Source organism: Battus philenor, unplaced genomic scaffold (genome assembly GCF_028537555.1).
Source record: "Battus philenor isolate CCGP_79_NKW_IND1 unplaced genomic scaffold, ilBatPhil1.0.hap1 SCAF_3, whole genome shotgun sequence".
NCBI lineage: Eukaryota > Metazoa > Arthropoda > Insecta > Lepidoptera > Papilionidae > Battus > Battus philenor.
The window spans coordinates 17,036,342-17,058,031 of NW_027181693.1; the positions used below are offsets into that span (position 1 = coordinate 17,036,342).

The window sequence follows — 21,690 nt, forward strand, 5'->3', positions numbered from 1 at the left end:
GTCGCGTCGGAATGTTTTACACAAATGACTCTGCCCGATCTCTCTCTCTCTTATGTTATATAGTTTATTCAAATATACGCCGAGAGAGATGTACGTCGCTTTATTTTAAATTTCAAATGCCAGGTGCGTCGAAATTCCATGTGAAATTCTTGTAGCGGTGTATACATTGTTCTATTTTCGGACGCAGTGGAATGAAAAACTTGCTAGTTTAAAAAAATACGAGGTATCTTTTTGTATTTTTGGGTTCAATTAGAAATGATAGGGTAAATAAACTAACAAAAGTAGATGATATAGCCTTGCAAGTTGGCAAGCCAAATAATGAGCAGAACACAAGGCTGACAAGGCCTTAAGGTTGCAGGCCACTTCCATCCGGTTATTTGGAGGCCTAAGAGGGTTGTGTCCAAAAGTAGTGCTAAAATGATAATAATATATTTTTATTGAAATTTAAACTCATTTAATAATTTTGGAGAGATAGTGTAAAGGTTTCTTAAATATCTAATGAACCTTCTCTAAAAATATACCATAACTGCCACGCTTGTTAGACGTGTTAGCGATTGCAATTTGGTATTATGGTCATTTATGAGCAATGGCAATTCTATATTATTAATGTAAAAGGTGTGAATTATATAAGATTGCATTCTGGGAATCTAACTTGCGACCTACGTTCGAAAGTCTCAATCTTCTACCACTGGACTTATGTTTCTTCTTTACATCGAATGGATGCCCATTGCAAGGCATAAGTCTCTCCCAAATATGACACGAAAACTGGTCCTGCTTGCCAACATCCTGACTTAACTCGACCTTATTAAACAAATATATTTATCCAGAATATTCCAGTATTTAAAAGTAGATCAAAGGAGAGAGACTTCGGATCGTCCGTATAAAATTGATTTCGAATCGAAGAACTTTCACACAGATTCCGGCGACAGGAAAACTCGAATTAAATCCGTTTCGTTGAAATACTGTGACTTTGTAATGAATTAATAACTTTGTTATTATATTTCAAACGTAATTCCAAAGTTTCACGTTCGCTCGGACCGAATCGCTTAGTCGCTTCGGAAGTTACGACGTCGTAAGTTGAAATATTTAAACTGCTCGAAGTTTATTCGATTCTGATTGGATAAATCGGGCCATATTTTATTTCGTACAATTAATTATAATGTATTTATTAAAGTCCCTTAAAGGAGAGTTTTATCAAGAAAGCAAGGCAAGATAGTCGACACCCAAAAACTAATGAAGACAGCTTATAACATAGTTATCCGTCTTGTCAACCATGCTCCTACAGTTTCCACAATTGAATTTCTATTTATTCGACATATTCAATTGAATCATTTTACATCTTTAACAACACTGAAATATTAACAAGTTTATCATAAATAATTTTTATTTTTCAACCTTGACTTTAAGTTATTAATCTACAGGATGATTGATAACAGATGTAAATGATTTAGGTTGTGAATATATTGCTGATCTGTCAGCCAAAAACTTTAAAGTTCCACCTTTGTCACGTCATCCTGCATATTATGCTACAGGCCAAAAACTTAGATACGAAATGTACAATAAAAGATAATATACAATAATTAATTTTAATATATAGTAATACGAATTTTGATAACACTTTTTCTAACTACATTGTAATTTTTTTTTGTACTAAGATTTTCATTCCACAGACATTAACGTTCATGTCTTTGTTTCACATTTACGTATAATATTTCAGAAAAAAAATCTTACCTTTTTGCATGTTACAGTGCTTGCTAAGCCTCTTAATATATATATATACTCTTAATATAACTTAAATCGTAAACCATTTTTGAAAAAAATCATTGGTTTCGTATGCTTGGTGCGACCACTTTCTCATACCTACTCCATATTGCTATCCTCAGGTTGTGCGCCAGTGTCTGTGCTGTTGGCGTATTCGTCACATCGATGAATCTTGCGAAACAGAGCAAAAGGGAAAGAAAGCAGAAATGTAGCATGAAAGATAGATAATAGACCGAAAGAGAAAGTAAAGTATGAAAGAAGAGAGAGAAAATAAAAAATTATGTCAAAAAATTAAAACCAATAGCGGGGGCCATAAAAAAAAACCTCGTATATTTCAAGTGTTCAAGTTCACTTTAATGTTTCGTAATAATAATGTAATACATTTAGGAATTTTTCTTCTAAATCTAATCAGAATACAGGAATTCTGTACATGGTAGTCACTCTCTCTGTCCTGAGCATTATTAATCCCATCTGTTGGGGTCTGCTTTCCTTATCTTCTTTCTCCACCTACCACGATTGAACACGTCGTTCGCGGAAACTTTGCAGGTAGTCATGTCTTTCGCTATGGTATCTGCCCATCGTGTTTTCCGTCTTCTTCTGGACCCAGAAATGTTTAGATCCATAGCGACATTCCCGATGTATTCAGGAGATCTCCTATTTACGTGTCCGTACCATTTAAGCCGACTTTCTTGTAGCTTATCGGCGATGTCACGTACCCCGAGGCTACCGTGAATGTACTCGTTGCGTGTTTTATCGAGTCTCGTTACTCCGTACATTGACCGAAGAATCTTCATTTCGGCGACTTGGACTGAACGGTGAATGATGGTAAGTAACCTAAATAGTCCAAAGAATTGATAAGTATAAATGGAAATAGACAGGCCACATAGCGCGTAGAACAAATTGACACTGGAGCCTTAAGGTTGTGGACTGGAAACTACAGACCAGCGAATATAGCGTAGGATGCTAGATGTAAGCCGCCTGACAACAGGTTCAAATCTATGTGGGAAGCTTATGTCCAATAATGGACGGCTAATGACTGAGATGTTGATGAAAACATTAGCAAGAAAAAATATTACAGAAATATTGAACATAAATGTAAAAACAAATGCATGAACGCATGCATGAATCCTGATAATGATAATGAAAAAACCAAACACTCTTTATAAGTAAGCAAACATAATTCTACCGCTGAAGCACTGAACGGCGTGTCGGTGACTCTGGGCTAAAGCGCTTTTTGCTTGAATTTACAGAGTATAGGCCGGTAACTTTAATTTTTGTTTTCATTTAAACCTCGACGGGTAAATGAGGGGGTTCCCCCCAGACTTGTGTCGGCGCTGTCACGATAGGAGGATTTTTTACGACGTACTCCTATTGATAAGAACTTGTCACGCAAGAGGAAAATTTATATCATTCTACTAATGCTTCTTCTCATTTATTTCAAATTTATACGTTTATTATTAATGTAGTTAAGTATGTAAATATATTTATTTGTTTATATATACATATAACGTTTTTATTTCGACTATATGTCTATAAATTCTTTTTATAAAACGGTTTTATTTAGTTCGACCCGTACGGAATTTATTTGGATCAAAATTAGAAATTGAAATTTAAGCACCTTCCAGTTGTCAGATTGATCTGAAATTTGGTACACACATTTAATTTAGATGACAATACAATATAATAAAATCAATAACATTATAAATCTAAGATGGCCGCCGACACAAAATGGCGGATTACATATTTTTCCTTAACCCCCTCAATATGTGTATCAAATGAAAGGGCTACACTAGTAAAACAGGATGATTATGTCAAAATTTAAAATTCAAGATGGACGCCGTTCCAATATGGCGGACTAGGTACATATTTTTCCACAACCACCACAATATGGGTATCGAAAAACCGTTTAACTTAAAAGTTTTTTAAATGTATCTATACACTTAATAGATAAAGATAAAATTAATTTGTTCAAAATAGGAACTTTTAACAGAACTCTTTTCTGACTCTACTTTCCTTGGCGAGGTATTTTAGTTGTGAAGAAGAAGCAGGAAGAAACTCCACAACAACACATATTTTAATAGTTTAATACAGATTTATACAGACACTCTTTATCAGATATAGCCTAAATGATATCCTAATAATCATCTGACATCACTGCCAAGGATTCCTGTCATTTAAATAAAGGTTTATCAAATAATAATAAGCTTTTTCCGTTTGTTCATTTTTAATATGCGAATTATATAAATGATAGAACAAAAACTTTATAAAGGTAAACCTGCATCTTATTTGGCTGCAAAAAGATTTAAACCTTTTACACCTTTTCAAATCATCCTGTATAAGGTGATGGTTCTGAAATATGATATAATCATTTATTTATTCCATTGGAATGCGACAGGCCAGTAACTTCTAGTATTACAATCTGCAGAGATAGAAATTAAAAATAAATTATTTATAATATGTAGTAATATTAATTTTGAAAATTTTCTTACTATATTATGATTACGATGTTTATTATTTCTGAAACAATTGATTTCTGGATTAGGTACATTATACTTTGACAGCAAATCATGTTGTATCGTATAAAAGAGTTTTAAAATAAAAATTAAAAATAGAAAATTTCGGAAAAGCGTTACGAAGTATGAAAGACAAAGTATAAATTCAATGTGAAAATATACGAGACTGAAAGATAATGTTTAATGGAATCAGGCGTTACCTCGCGGAAGTCCATCCTAAGTAAAAAAAGGACCAATATTTAGCTACTTCCGCACATGCAGTGGTAGTCGTGCAGTAACTCTGTGTTTGGCACTAATCGGTGTAACATAACTCCTGAAGATGCCCCGTGGAGGAGTGAAACACGTGTTGAGTAATTTGGCGGTGGCTGTTGTGTGATTCGCATTGTTTGCCGCATACGCATTTATCAGCGGGCTGGCGGGCGGTGCACTTTATTGCACGACTACCACTGCATGTGCGGAAGTGGCTAAATATTGGTCCTTTTCTTACTTTGAAAGATAATGTAAATAACTAATCGTCGGTGTTCCTAGCTATGGACCTGCGTTTTGAACGTGCGATGACGAATATCGCCCAGCATTTTTTATAAGTTGCAATGAGATAATCAAAAAGGTTGTATAGAGAATTAAATAAGATAGGAAAAGAACTAAACATCAAATCGAAAGAAAGAGAAGTGTTAAACAAAAGAAATTACTGAAAAATTTTGTCCCTGTCACTCCCAAGACAGAGGTGAACGAGAGATCCCCAATATGGGGTCAAAAAAGCGGAGGTCAACGTATGTTGCGTTTAGACACTTTTATCTTTCAGCCCAATGACCGTCGGATACACGAGCGATTTGTCCTGTCATACAGACGATCAATTCTTCAATCTACGCTGGTGATATTAGTTCTTCCCCAGAACCTATTTCAAATTTGATCTTGCAATCTTCCCATAAATTCATAATAATAATTCCCATTGAAAGAGTACAAAAAAATCCTCCGTATTCTGAACTCCCGAATGCATTGCCCCCGGGATTCTTATAAAATGTTTTTAAACAGATACCGAATGTTATCATTGAAGGGTCGACGTTCTCTAATGGACGCCACTACACTTAAAAATATTTGTGATGGCAATGTTAACTGTTCGGAACTGTTGTCCGAAGTAAACTTTCGAATTCCTGCAGCAACAACGCGTTCTAGATCTTTCTTTTTTTATCAAAGACTAAGACAAATTTCGGTAAACGTGCACCCTTATAAAGAATATGCGACCTCCACAATTCATATATTAGTGATATTGATATATTCTCGTGCTCTCTTGTATCTTTTAAAAAACAATTTAGTTCGAAATTATTGATTACATACAATGCAATTTAAACCATAATATAGATATAATATAAATATATAAACCATAGTCTTTGATCCTTGTTTAGTAATGTTTTTATTTTTATTTGTTTTTTCATTGTTTTACTATAAATCATTATATGTTCTCAGTGAGATAGTTATAAGGTAACAGCCGTAACAAATTTTATATTTCTAAGCTTCTAATTTTGTACTTTCTTACTGCCTTTTGTTACTATCTCCAATAAAGTAAATAAATAAAGCGTTGGGATAATAAAATACAGTTGAAAGTAATATATTCTGAAAAATTATAAACAGAATTTTTTAATTCGTCAATCTACTATAACTTAATCCACCTTCCACCTGCCGTCACAGCCTGTGCCCGCAGTGAGGCTTGCGTAAACATAATTAAAGTTTTTGCTTCCCCGTCGTGTCTATAATTAAGAAAAACAGATTGCGTCCACCCGCTTACTTCTTGTTTACTTAACACGTTCACTGCGGGCCCAATTTTGAAGAACTTTCAGCTGGTGCGGCTGAGGTCGAATCAGCCTCAAGCTGAACTTCCTAGTAGTGCGGTTGAGGCCTTTTCTGCCTCATGTTTCAATCATTTTTTTAACAATATTGAGTCAATTCTTCGCAGACATAAAGAAAGCTATATTTGTCTTTGTCATACCTCATACGGTTGAGTGTAAACAGCCGCCGCACTAGAGAGAAAACACGAGTTTTACGCGCCGCACCAGTGCAAAGTCTACTATGAGGCTGAATCGACCTCAAGCCGCAGTGAACGTGTTAACGCTTTATTTACTAAAATATAGGTAGAGTTGTATTCCAACCGACTTCGGAGTACCAAATTATATACAGGACATTATGTATGTGCATTTATACAGGATGATTATAGGTGTTAGACTTTTAAGGGATGAATACATAGCTCATTTGTCAAGCTTGAATGTTTTTACGATATGCTAATAATACGAGTATTTGGCAGTAAAATATCTATACGGTCTTATAGTTAACTATATATATATATATATATATATACATATATATATATATATATATATATATATATATATATAGTACCCGGCAACCAATATTGCTCATCGAACTTTGGAAAGAGACAATCGGCTAATTTCGGTTTCGTAGAGCGTTATCTCTGTGCACGAAATACAACGACTGACAAAACGTCACATAGGTGGTGTGGGACAGAGATAGTCGAGTCGAATGTCTCTTTCCAAAGGTCGATGTGCAATATTTATTGCCAGGTACTGTATAAGTTATCGTTATGATAACAATTATTTCTTAAACCTTGGAATTTAGGACAGGGTATTACATACATATATACATATATACATATATATATATATATGTATATATATAAATATATACTTATTTATATATATATATATGTGTGTGTGTGTGTGTGTGTATGTATGTGCATTAATCGACAGCAAGTGAGCTATACAATCACTCTTTTATAGCTTTTACATCAATTATCAATCAACCTGTATCTATATTGTCAATTAAATAAAAAAAAAAAACATTACAGTATTAATATACCCTAGTCGTTTTCTAACACCGTCGTAAATAGTACCATGAGTATTCCATCCACGTCGTCTTTCCCAGGTAGACAATGAAAAATGACTTTAGGGTACCGCAATATATTTGCTCAACTATTGTACTAATGGTCGCCTTTATACGTTACGATGCGGCTACGATACGACTTATTAATTTGAGCATACTGTTAAGCGTTTCTAGATATATATGAATAACAAGACTTATTTCACAATTTTTTTTATTCAGGGATTACAGTTTTTTTACCACCCCTTTCTTGAAAGGTACAGGGACTTTATTTTTCAATTTAATAATATTTTCAATTATTTCTTTACTTTCATTCTCCTCTTCGTTGAGTCGTATTTTCTTTCACTCTTTTGTCTGTCTGTTTTTCATTCTGGTCCTCCTTTCATTCATCGCCTCACTCTCTTCCACAATTTCCACAGTATCGCAGTTAAAATTTTTCCTTACTCTCAATTTCTTTGGTCTAATTTATATATTCAAAATTTTTTTAATATCCCCTATTACATTCATTTATTCATTTAACTTATATTCTATATGTTTAGATCTTACACAACCTTATTTATTCCTATATATAACATCTTTGATTAACTTATCGAGATATCTGAAAAATGAAGAGCGACTTTCGTTGTCGCTCTTTAAGATAGAAGGTTAATAAGTAACGCGTCGTGGGTAGATGTCCCACTAGGTGATCAAAGTCAACGACAGCGGCAGCGAAGATCGTCGTGGTGATCTAACACAGAGGCCTTTGCTTAATATTGGACGTGTATCAGTTAATAAAATGATAAATGAGACTTCAACCTGTAAAACCTTCAGCTTTAACAGGTTTTTAGATTGCAAAGACTCATTTCAATATTTTAATTTGATGATAAAAGGTTTGTTAGTATTTTATAGTTGCATTAAATTTATTGCTTATTGATCGCAGCGACGAACTTTGGTATAGGTCTAAATTAATCAAAATCAAAATATTCTAAATTCAAATATGCGCTTTCGAATCGTCAATGAACATAATATGTCGGTATTATCAGTCTTACAAGAAGCTATCTCTGGCTCCATAGGCAGTTCTGCTGAGAGCCGGTGTGAATCTCAACAGTTGCTCTTTACAAATATAGTTTTATAAAGAGCGCGCGACAATAAATTATCTTCATGAGTATCATCAACAACATTTAATTCCACACATTAACATCAGTGTAGTATTCTTGGATAAAATTATATACTTTATTCAACAATATTTTTTTAATGTTGGTTTTTAATATCTCCAGTGCTAGATTTAAAATTGTTTATGTACTTTTATTGTACATACATACACCTTGTGACTTAAGTGAGATATTTAATTTTTAAGCAGAAATTTTGATGAAGAATTCCTTCTGAGTGAGCATCAACAACATTTAATTCCACGCATTAACATTAATATAATATTCTTTGATAGAATAATATACTTTTTTTCAATTATATGTGTGTGAGCGTTATTCTTGTTGAAATAATATAAACTTCTTACTGTGTGCAAGTGGTATTTATTTCTTGTTTTATATTTTATATGTTCGACATTGTTTCATGACCATCTGTCAATTCTTCTTGTTTCCGGCTGTCACACCCGGTTCCTTCTCCCAGTGGAGTATATGGGCATTCGCCACATGTGTTTAATATTGGTTTTAAATTTTTCCAGTAAAATCCATAAATGATTTATTTAATTTTTGAAGACGAAAACTTGAATTGTATTGGAAAAGTAATTTAGAGAAAAAAAATATTATTTTAACTAAAAGTCGTGAGTTATAAATGCATCCAATTATTCGTCTCAGTTTCGGCAATTTATGAGCTGCCAAAACCTAACCTTGGACCTCTAGGGGTTTAATAAAAATGTAGCAACATAAACCATAAGTGCCCGTTTTAATTAATGACCTTTATATAAATGATATATTAGATTAGGAACCAAAAATTCCGAAGTTATATCGTTTTTTACGGAAGATTTTATTACTATATTATCACTATTAAATATGTTATTTGTATTTATTTTTTATTCAAATGCGACAAACCAAAGTCTGCAAGGATGAATAGTAAATAATAGCTAATTTTCATTTTCGTAAAATCATATCAACCTATAGCCGTACTAAACGGCAAAGGCATTCCCCAAAAGATCGACACAATGTCCGTATTAAACACTTTTTTTTACTACATAATCACTGGTTTATTTATAATCTGTGACACCATTGATTTTTGGATAGCGTGCACCATAAGTGTCCTTAAAAAGCGTGATGCCAATAACCCTATGAATTACATTATTTCTGTTATCCATGAGCCTTAATACAACACAGTTTTTTAAATATCTTATATTATACTTATACCTCAACAGCATTTTTAAACGGTTTTATTTAGTTCGACCCGTACGGAATTTGTTTATTTGGGTCAAAATTAGAAAACCCCCTCAATATTGGTATCAAATGAAAGGGCTACACTAGTAAAACACGATGATTATGTCAAAATTTAAAATTCAAGATGGACGCCGTTCCAATATGGCAGACTAGGTACATATTTTTCCACAACCACCACAATATGGGTATCAAAAAACCGTTTAACTTAAAAGTTTTTTAAATGTATTTATTAGATATTTGTATGCTTAAGCGGTTCAATAACTTCAACAGTGATCAAAAAGTAAAGTGAAATTGTCATTTAAAACTATTTAACATTAGGAAGGGGGTCATTTTTTTTCCTATATTGGTAGCACTGTTTATAACATTTGTCAAGCGTTTGACTGTCAAAAGGTTTAATTATATCCGAGTTACGCATATTTATTTACAAATGTTTTAATTTTGTCTAAAGGTAAATCTTTAGTAGTTCCAACTAAATTTTTTTGTAAAAAAAAAGCGTCAAAAACTCGACTCCCATCGTTCTGGAACCAATATATTCAGATGATTTGGTTCCGTGCGATTTCTATTCAGCAAATTGAAAACGCTGATGCGTGGACACCGTTTTGACATAATGGAGACATAGAAACCGAATGGAAGAAAGCCTTGAAGGCTATACCTAAAAAGAATATTTAGACTGTTTCGTGGTCTAGAAAAAGCGCAGGTAAAAGTGCCTTTTAACGAACTGGATAACTTTAAAAGAAATGAAATTTATTTGTTAGAATTAATAAAGAATATATGTTTTATTAACAAATTCACCTTACTTTTTGATCAAAGTATTACACATCAACAAGACAGGAATTTTCCTCTGTCAACAATTACTATTAACCTTTGGATATTTAAAAAATATTCCTGTCGATGTGAGCCTGTAACCTAAAGCCATAATAAGCCTTCGCTAAAATCGCCACGAAGACCGGTTTAGCGCTACCTGTATCCTGTGACTTCCCAGGATCTTCATTATGTCGTGAATTCATTTATTGGGAAGCCTAGCCAAGTCGCGTCTTGTAGCTCGTGGTCTACATTCTACTTCTACAATTATGATATATTATTGTACACCGGTGTTAAAACATATCGACAAATGTGATTACATTGAAAAAACCACAAAACGTTATTGAAACTGAAAAACTTTTTCTTCGTCGAACATAAGAGGATTACGTTAGAAATTGTATATTTCAATGTTAAATATTATTTTAGTTTACAGAATGTTTCTTAAGCCGTTGTGATAAGACTGTATTTTCTTTATCGGGTATCAAATAAAATGACAGACATTTTTAAGAGAAGTTGCGGCAGAAAGCATTATTTTTTTTGGAAGCTTTTCATTGTGTAATTCTCAGATTGTTTATCTGTGATAGCTTAGCGGTAAAGACTAGAGTTGTGATCATAGGTAGCGGGTTCGCTGCTGCTTGCAAAAAAATTTCCAGAAGATGAACTGCAGTGTATGGCGATTATGGAATATTCCCCAATAGATATCTTTGTGAGAGGCATTGCCTTGCAGTGGGCGTCCATGGACTGTAATGTGTGATTTTTAGTCTATGGTAGTCAAACAACGACTTTTACTGGTAGAGTAAAAAGCAGTAGAAAGACCATGCAAGGACCGATAGAAGGAAGCATAGTCTTGATAAGGCCAAAACAATCAGATGCCTAGATGATCAGTGGAGATGGAACAAGTTGCAAGATAAATATACAAGGTGGAAACTGCTGCCAACGAAATGGTAAATTCAAATTGATAAAAAAGTTGATCGGCCATAATAAAGACGGAGAGATGATGTTACAGATATCGCAGGAAGAAACTGAGAAATTGTTCAAAAAATTATAGCAATTATTATTAATGTTAAATGAATAATTAAAACTAAATTTATATACTCTATATGTATGTAACATATATGTATATATACTTGACATATATATATATATATATATATATATATGTCAAGTATATATAAATATATATATATATATATATATATATATATACTCTGGAAAGTGCAACGAGAGTGCTTACCCAATAGACACACATACACATACGCGCACACACGCACACACACATATATATATTTATGACACTCGTATCGACAATATTTTCAATTTATAGATTCAATTTTTTTTCCGAACGTACGAAATATTCTTGAATATCTAAAACCTCATGAATATATAATCGTTGGAATTTGTGAAAGGAAAACGAATGTTATTCTTAATGCCATAGATATCAAAATGCAACGCACGCAAGCTATTCGTGTTTTAATCAATAAAATTGGTCGTTAGCGAGCAGATGGTGTCGTTATTAGGATTCTGCGACGTCTTACAAATTATCACCATAACTATATGATGTTTTTTATCATTAAAAACGTAGTCATTATTATTTATCGTACCAAACACTTTTTATGTTTTAAATAAGCCCAATAAAATATAGGGCTTGATTTCATTTGTATATATATATATATAAATATTATATTATATATATATTTGTATATATAAATATTCCTTCCTGGACGTACACCTACTCCAAAGCCTTTCAACAAGACGTGTTGGAAGCGGCCTGTCTTGCAGAACCTTCGAACGATTTTAGATATTCTGATCCGTAGTCTCAACTCCACAACCTTAAGGCTGTCATTCTTTCTGTAATATAAAATATGAAATATAATACTTTTCCCCGAGTTTTGTGTTTAAAAATGTCCAATAACTTTGTGTTTTAATGGTTATTAGAATGCTGGTAGCTCAGCTGTAAGGATTGAAACTTGAGGTCGTAGGTCACTGGTTTTATTTCCGCGATACAATCTTATACTTTACATTTTATTATATATTTTAGTACATTTATCTCTTACACTTTGTGCATTAATTATATAGGATTACAACAGCTTTACGATATGATTATCTTGTTGTATCTAAATGCGCGTGCGGCAAACAATGCGAATCACACAACTACCACCGCTAAATCACTCAACACGTGTTTCACCCCTCCACGGGGCATCCGCATCAGCAATGTTCCACCGATTAGTGCCAAACACAAAGTGCACTCTGCGGTGTTGCAGTTGCAATAGTAGTATATTGGTCCTTTTCTTACTTAAGATGGACTTCCGCAAAATAACGCCTGAATCCATTAAATAAATTATGTTTCAAAGGTTTATATTATTTTTGTTTTTTACAAAATGATTCTTAAGCCGCGGCAATAAGACTGTATTTTATTTATCAGAGCCAAAAAATGCCTGAGATTATCAAGGGAAGTTGCGACAGTAAGCGTTATTTTTGGGACCTTTTCGATTGTATGATTACCAGGCTTTTGGGCAGTGGTAGCAGAGCGGTAGAGACTAGACTTGTATTTGTATATCGCAGGTTTGATTACCGAAATATGGTCTTATATATAATTCACCGCTACTACTCTCAAAGAAGGTTCCAGAGGATGGACTGCAGCATCCTCTCTCATTATAGTATATCCACCCAAAGATATCTATCCCTTGCAGTGGGCATCTATGGCCTGTAATGTCTTCAATATATAAAATTATATAATATTATATTATTAATAAAAAATAAGGTTCCGTTGATTTTTTATGCACAGGCAGACCTAACACGATGTCAATGATGGAACATCTTATGTCGAATAAAGAATTTTTGAATTTAGATTTTATATGTATAGCATTCAATACCTGAGTCTCCATCTAGTGTCGTGAAAATAAAACAGTAATTTGGAAAACTTAATTATTCTGCTCTCGTCGGCCCACTCCGAATTAATCCGACTGATTGACACGCGAGACGCGGACGAAATAATTAAATAGAAAGAAAAAAGAAAATGAATGAAAATGGAATGAGAAAATTAGAGTTGTACTAATCCTATTACAAGTAATAACCAAGGATGTGAAAATATAATTGAATTTTGTAATAATCGATTTTATTATTATAATCGATATTCAATAAATCGATTTATTTTAAAGAGAGAATCAAACAGTATAGATAAGTAGGTACCAAATAAACTGCACATAAAATGACTAGTCAATTAATAATAGGAAAAAAAGAATAAGAAAAGTGTAATAATGTATTAAAAAAGCACAACCCAAAAACTGATAAAAAAATAGAATATGTAAATAATAAATTAAAGAATAAAAAAAATGTACCTAGCCACCTAAGAGTAATAAGATGGTGGAAGGAAGGCGATGAAAGCAAAAAGGGATGAAAGAACAAAATGAATAATATTGTGATGGAAATAAGGTAAGAATAAAAGAAATTGAGAAGTATGACAGTGAGTGAAGAATAAAGATGAACAATCTGAAGAACTTATTTGTGAACAAAGACCCTGATCCCAACTAATTAGGGGTACGAGAGGCCTCCAATAGCGGGGGCCAAAAAAATAGAGAGAATCGATTATTTAGTAATCAATTTTCTGCAAACTGTTACATATCGATCAGGGATGTGAATAAATAAACGATTTTAATATTAATCTATTTATCACATCCGTAGTCAAAAGTACGTATTATTTATTTATTTTAATATGTTCCAGTTTTAGTTTGGTGTCTGTTTATAACATTGGAGAGCATCCAACCAATCAGCCTATATATAAGCGAATTAGCTTTATTTTCTTTGTAAATCTAATATATAAAATTCTCGTGCCACGGTGTTCGAACTTGAACTCCTCCGAAACGGCTTGACCGATTTTTACCAAATTTTACATGCGTATTCAGTATGTCTGAGAATCGGCTACTATCTATTTTCCATACCCCTAATTGATAAGGGTGGTCCACCCCAAAAATTTTTTTTTAATTTTTTAAACAATTTTTTTGGTTTTTATTTTATTATGATACAGCATACAAAAATACATACGAACCTAAATTTTCACCCCTCTACGATCAACCCTTATTTTTTATTTGTTAATAAAAAACTTTATTTTTTTTTGCAAAACAACGTTTGCGGGATCAGCAAGTCATATAAAAACAGTTAAAGGTTTGTGTTTGTTGTCAGAGTGCGGAAAGCGACGGACAGTGGGCGGAAGTTCAAAACGCATTGTCGGCGGTGTAGAGGCATCACCCGGCGACTGGCCGTTCCTGGCTGCCATCTTAGGTGGACCTGAGGAGGTGTTCTATTGCGCAGGAGTGCTGGTTGCGGACCAATGGGTCCTGACTGCATCGCATTGCGTTGGCAAGTAAGTAATCTTCCATAATTTTTAACTTACTCTATCTTTATACATACATATATATATATATATATATATATATATATATATATATATATATATATATATATATATATATATTTATACCATAATCGCCACGCTTGGCAGGCGGATTGTCGATCGCAAAGTTGTATTATGGTACGCAGAGGACGCTTTTGTCTATCCTCTGGATCCTTGTCTGTGAGCAGTGGAAAATCTATATATTTACTGTATGAATTGTGAATTATATATATATAATACCTCACTTTATGTCGTGGTTACGTTCCAAAAAAACACGACGCAAATTGTAACGCCGCAAAGTGAATTAAGTTTTTCTATAGCAAACCATGTAAAGATCGAAGATAGGTTCCAGGGTTACAAAAATACTACTTTTTAAAAAGAAAATTGAACAAAGTAAACATTTAAAAAACAAAAATTATATAACTATGTCAATAAATAAATTGTAAAAATATTCACGTTTTTGTAACCAGAAACAACACGTAAAAATTCATATAAATTTATTATTTTCTTTTAAAAATACCACCACACACTACATTACAATACACTGCGTAATTGAAACTGAACATTAGCAAAAAAAATGTAAATATAACTGTATTCAAATTGCGTTGTTTTTAGTTAGAAAGGGAATCGTCGAGTTTTGATGCCATGACGCAATTATAAACAAGTGTTGCCATCTTTTAGAAAAAAAAAATTAAAAAAATTAAAGATTCGAACCCAAAACAACGTAACTTCGAAAATTTTACGACGCACATTGAAAATTAGTACTAATTAAGCAGCGACGCAACTTCGAAAAAAACGCAAGACGAAACGACGCAAAGCGAGATATTGGGTATATATATATATATATATATATATACCCAATATCTCGCTATATTCAAATTATATGTATATATATATATATATATATTAAATTATATTCAATTACAAATATATATATATATATATAATTGAAACATCAAGAGAGAAAACTACTGGCCATCTACAGACACAATTGTTACGTAATAATTATAAAAGTAGTTTCATGTTTCGGAATTTTGCGCAAAGCTTAATTGGTTACCCATAAGGCTTCGCCGGAATGCTCACATCCTTTACCTGCTCTATAATATTCTTTTCAATTCCCTTACTCCCTCTTATCTCATATCAAGGTTTCAATTTCTTCACGGTACATGAAACTAAAAATGCGGCACATTCTTCTTCGTTTGTGGCCAAATCTCCCACCTTACAGGCAGACGTGGTATGACATTACCTATTTATAAGAAAAATATTAAGAAATATTTACCAGACACATGATTATTTATGCTTCAATTCAGTTTATTTTTTCTTTTTCTTTCTAAGACAAATGCGATTTAAATCAGTTTGATATTTTTACTTAATATTATTAATATATGATTATTATACCGTATTTATTTCAAATATATATGCTATATACATATGTATTTATGTTTTATATATACGTTAACTACTCATTATGCTTCTACTGTATCCATACTATGGTTGTCTCGAAGAAATTTCCTCGTGTAATAAGATCTGTTGTACTTCTTCTTATTACCCGTTATTTATGCTTCTACTTTATCCATACTATGGTTGTCTCGAAGAAATTTCCTCGTGTGATAAGATTTGTTGTACTTTTTCTTACTACCCGTTATTTATGCTTCTACTTTATCCATACTATGGTTGCTTCGAAGAAATTTCCTCGTGTGATAAGATCTGTTGTACTTTTTCTTTAGTGTTATGAAACTATGTATATATTTTCTAGCTTGTACAAAATGAATGTTAAGTTAGATAAAAAAAAATGTATTTTGTAGCCACTCTGACGTCGACGGCTGGACGATTCAGCTCGGCATCACAAGACGTCGTTCCCACGCGTACTACGGGCAGAAGGTGAAGGTGCGCCGTGTCGTGCCCCATCCGCTATACAACGTCGGAGTTGCTCATGACAACGACATCGCACTGTTCCAGGTAATAACTCTGTCTTTCAGGGGATTCCCCTCTAAATAGATAGTAGAAAAATGTCACCCATTCCTTAAGTAGCATTCGAATTAAAATCGAAACTTAAATTTGAATGGCACTAATCGGTGTAACATAACCCCTGAAGATGCCCCGTGGAGGGGTGAAACACGTGTTGAGTGATTTGGCGGTGGTGGTTGTGTGATTCGCATTATTTGCCGCATACGCATTTATCAGCGGGCTGGCGGGCGGTGCATTTTATTGCACGACTACAACTGCATGTGCGGAAGTGGCTAAAGATTGGTCCTTTTCTTACTTAGAATGGACTTCCGCGAGGTAACGCCTGATTCCATTAAATATATAAATTTGAATTCAAACACGTGAGTAATACAACTTATAAATATTGTAGCAACATGGAGCGTGAATGCTACACTATATATGAGAGGAGCTATTTGGACTAAAGACATTTGAACAATGTCAAAATTTCCAAATGGATAGTGAGAATAGGATACAGGCAATCTTCTTCTCTTAATAATGCAGCAATGTCACTTCTCTTACTCATAAATAGTGGAAGATGTATCTCTATATCTTGAATAGTAGGAGACCGTACAACTCTCACCAAAGGACCAAGAGATCTTACCTCTCTCTTATGGTATATCCTTCCATTATCCTTTCAGCGGTGAAACAATGACTACAGTTAGTGTTTGTTGAATTTATTATATCATAGTTCAATTACAAAAGAGATATTATATAAGCTTGTTTAAGCCTACAAATGAGTTACTATTCTGCTATTTTTTTTCCTTATCCCACAGACATTAGCGTCCGTGCCTTTTTTCTTATAATTACATTTAGTAATGATTTTTTTTTCGTTTTCATGTCACATTGTTCATTAAGTCTCTTAAACTATTTCCTAATTTAAATTACAGTTCTTAAATCATTAGTGTCAACAATGTGTAGTTTTTAACATTACGTTTCGTGCGACCACTTCCTCAACACTACTACATATTGCCATCCTCAGATTGTACATCAGTATCTTTGCGATGGTTGCCGTTTTCGCTACATCGATGCAGTGGCGGCTCTAGCTCGTGTAGCGCCCGTGTGCAATGAAACCCTGGCGACCCCTAGGCCTGACTCCCTCCCCCCCGCGGCTATAACTATTAACTTTACCATCGTAACAAGAAAGTTTTTTCATATTCCAACAGGCTATTATATAAGTAGGTATAGCTTACAGTATGGTATTAGTTATGGCCTTTCTTTTTATGACAGCAGAACTCATTGTTTTTATCCCTGTAGCACATCTCTGTTGCGAAACAAGACGATGGTCTTAGCTGTCTCAGGGAATGCCGCGACGCCCGTGTGCATTGCACACCCTGCACTATAGGTTAAGCCGCCCCTGCATCGATGAATTTATGAAGCTGCCACTTGATCCTTTATAGTTCACCAGCCAAACGACTCCCTACTGAAGCAAAAATAATCATCTTGTCGACCAATGATGGACTTCGTATAACAGAACTGCAACTTATGTGCCGCGCAATGTTAAAATAACCATGTGACATTGATATATACTAGCATTCCGTAATGGTGTTCATTATAGAAAAGTCATCAGGGTATATTATACCATTCTTCTTCTTGAAGTGCCTCTTCAACTAGTGGAGGTTGGCTATCAGTTTCCTGCTCTCTTCCTTATTTTTAGTTCTGCGTAGTAGCTCAGCAGCGCTGGCGATTCCGGTCCACTCTCTAATGTTACGAAGCCACGACTTCTTTCTCCTACCAACCTTCCTTTTACCAGCGACCTTTCCCATCGTGATAAGTTGAAGGAGATTGTATCGTATATCGTATTGTATATTATACCATATAGTGATGTAAAATCTTGAATTTCTGGTCTTCCAGCTGGCGGTACGAGTGCGCTACCACGAACAGCTGTCACCGGTGTGCCTGCCACCCGCGCACCGCACCTTACCCCCCGGCACCCTCTGCACCGTCATCGGCTGGGGTAAACGCGACGACAAGGACAGTAAGTCATCATCGGATTTCATTCATCCACCACTTGGTATTAGATCACCTGAACCAGGAGTGTATATGATAACGAATATTTTAACTCTGCGTTCTGTGGACTTGAATTTGAAATTAACCCTTTTCACTCCAATGTCGAGTGTCACTCGACACTGATTTTGTTCCACAAGGTCCACTGTCGAGTGATATTCGACATGGTGTAATACTTCTTTTTGCGGAAAATTTTAAAACAGGAAAGTTTTTTGTTACTAAAATGTTTGAATCACGAACGAATGAAACATGTTCTAGAATCGCAAGATACTATAATTCAATTAAATTTTATCGATGCTACATAACAGCCTTGGAGTGGAAAGGGTTAACAATATTAGCGATTAGCTGTGGTATTATAAGAGATTTCCACCTTTATACAGTCATATAAAAATAAAGATAAAATTAATTTATTAAACATTGTAACTTTTTAAAGAACTCTTATTGATCATCAACCTACTATTTATTAAATTTTGACTCTATTCTGCTTTGCAAGGTGTTATAGAAGAATCAGGAAGAAACTCCATAACAACACATGATTTAATAAAGTTTAACAATACAGATTTATACATATACACTTTATCTAGTATAGCCTAAATGAAATCAAAATAATCAGACGACATCACTACCAAGGATTCTTATCATTTAACTATTTATTTATTGTGTAATACACTTATTTCCGTCAATTTACTTTTAAGGTATCTGTTTAAGTTTATAAATGGGTGCCCAATAATTTTTTTGAGGAATTTTATTAAAAAATCTAATTACGTTTACTACGAATGAAATAAAAACCTTTTGCAGTCTTACTTTGTTACAGTTATTAGAATCCAGAACCACAAAGCTAAGAAACGGGAATATTATATGAATATATTTCTCTCCAAGTAGGGATCAGTTGAAAACAGATTTTATGAAATTTGACGAGCAAGTCACTTGCTTGCATTAAATTTCACGAAAAAGAAAAAAGAAAAAAAATTCTATATGAAAGTAAAAGTCTCTTAGAAAAAACCTTCGTAAAGACATATTTAGAAATCCTTGTGAAAGATGTAACTTAAACATATTTTTAAAATTGGATTACGACCAGGCTAATAGTCTCTTTGAGTTAAAAGTAAAACCTGAATCTAAATACTTAAATTCATTTACCGATAACATACCGCTACTTAGAACTAACTTCAACAACCAATCACAATACTTACTTTACAACTAATCACACGTGTCGTTTGTGTGAGAGTGACGGAAGATGTGTGCGATAGAGAAAGGTATATAACAATACGTACTCTCCTAGTTTTGTAGTTGTTATACAAAAGTATATAGGAGCAATTAACGGTATATAAAAACATAGTTCTCCTGTAATGGACCTAGTGTTCTGATGTACCAGTTTTTGTAATATTTAGACTCACGAAGAATTTAGCATCACGAGATGGACAGATGACTTTGTTAAGGTCCTTGGAAGACATTTGTCGTCACTTATTACCGGTCTAACGGAAACCTCTGGATGAAGCCTATGTCCAGCTGTGGGCGTGGTACAATTGGAATGATGGTGAATAGTGATGAGACGTAAAATGTTTTGGACAGTGTCAGAATACGAGCCCGCAGTGAACGAGGTGGAGGTGCCGGTCCTGAGCCGGGAGCTGTGCAACCAGTGGCTCGAGCACCGTGACCTCAACGTCACCGCGGGCATGATCTGTGCCGGCTATCCAGAGGGAGGAAAAGACGCTTGCCAGGTAAATAGTACAATTATAAAAGCCTTTAGCATATTCCAGGAATACTATACTGATATTGATTTATTGGTTGTTGATGCTCACTAAGGAAGCTAATTATTGTCGCGCACTCTTTATAAAACTATATTCGTAAAGAGCAACCGTTGAGTTTCCCGACGGATCGCAGCAGAACTGTCTTCCGAGCTGATGGTAGTTTCCTGTAGGGTAAACAATGCCGATATTTGATGTTGACTTTTAATTCGAAAATGCTTTTAATAACCTGTTCGAATATTTTGATGTTCGATTTCTATTTTTGATTTGAATTTTTATTTTAATTTTGATTATGATTTCGATTTTTGATTTTGATTTTTAATTTTAAATTTGATTATGATTTCTATTTTAATTTTGATTATGATTTCGATTTTTGATTTTTAATTTTAATTTTTATTGTGATTTCGATTTTGATTTTTGATTTTTAACATTGATTTTTAATTTTGATTCCTATTTCAATTTTAATTTTTGATATTGTTCTTTCATTTTTGGTTTTGATTTTGATTTTCTATTTTAAATTTTGATATTAATATTATTTAAATAGATGTACTCAAAATTAATCAATAATAACGGGTAATTTAATGTTATCTTGACTCTAGGGCGACTCTGGCGGGCCGTTGTTATGCAAGGACCCGGATGATCCTTCCCGTTGGTATGTCGGCGGCATCGTATCCTGGGGTATCAAGTGTGCCCATCCACGTCTCCCCGGGGTCTACGCCTACGTTCCTACGTATGTGCCCTGGATTCTGCGTCAGCTAGAGCTCTACAGCGACGAACGTGCACCATCTGATGATGCCTGAAAACTGTTCATCCGGAACGGTAAAGATCAAAAATTGATTTAGAAAAATAAGTAATTTTGGGAGGAATATTAAGAGTTTTGTATGTTCATGTTAATAATGCAGAAAATTGAACGCAACGACTTATTGAAAACAAAATTGATTGGTCGTATCTAGGTCGGCAGACAATGTTTCACTGCATTATAAACACGAACGGACAAAAAAAATGATTGAATACGAAAACCTATTGTAGGGTAGAAGAAGAAAATATTCAATGGAGGGTAGACGAAAAAAAATGATATAATCAATTGACGTTTATACATATATTTTATACACGGACATAAATAATGACAATAATTAATGATCGAAGGACAATAATATCCTTTTGGAAGATAAATTTTACAATTACCCACATTAATGTTATATATATAAGTGTGTAGAGTGAAATGAATTCTTATACTT

At 33.8% G+C, this 21,690-nt stretch overlaps 1 protein-coding gene across 1 annotated transcript in view; it reads left to right on the forward strand.

Moving 5' to 3' along the window:
• The window catches only part of Corin (corin serine peptidase), a 69,441-nt gene extending 48,189 nt beyond the window's left edge, over window positions 1-21,252 (forward strand). The window contains exons 11-15 of the mRNA XM_068770551.1: window positions 14,507-14,687; window positions 16,523-16,676; window positions 18,555-18,678; window positions 20,277-20,425; window positions 21,052-21,252. Coding sequence (XP_068626652.1) covers window positions 14,507-14,687; window positions 16,523-16,676; window positions 18,555-18,678; window positions 20,277-20,425; window positions 21,052-21,252 — 809 coding nt within the window. The remainder of the gene's footprint in view (window positions 1-14,506; window positions 14,688-16,522; window positions 16,677-18,554; window positions 18,679-20,276; window positions 20,426-21,051) is intronic.
• The last annotated feature ends 438 nt before the right edge of the window (window positions 21,253-21,690 follow it).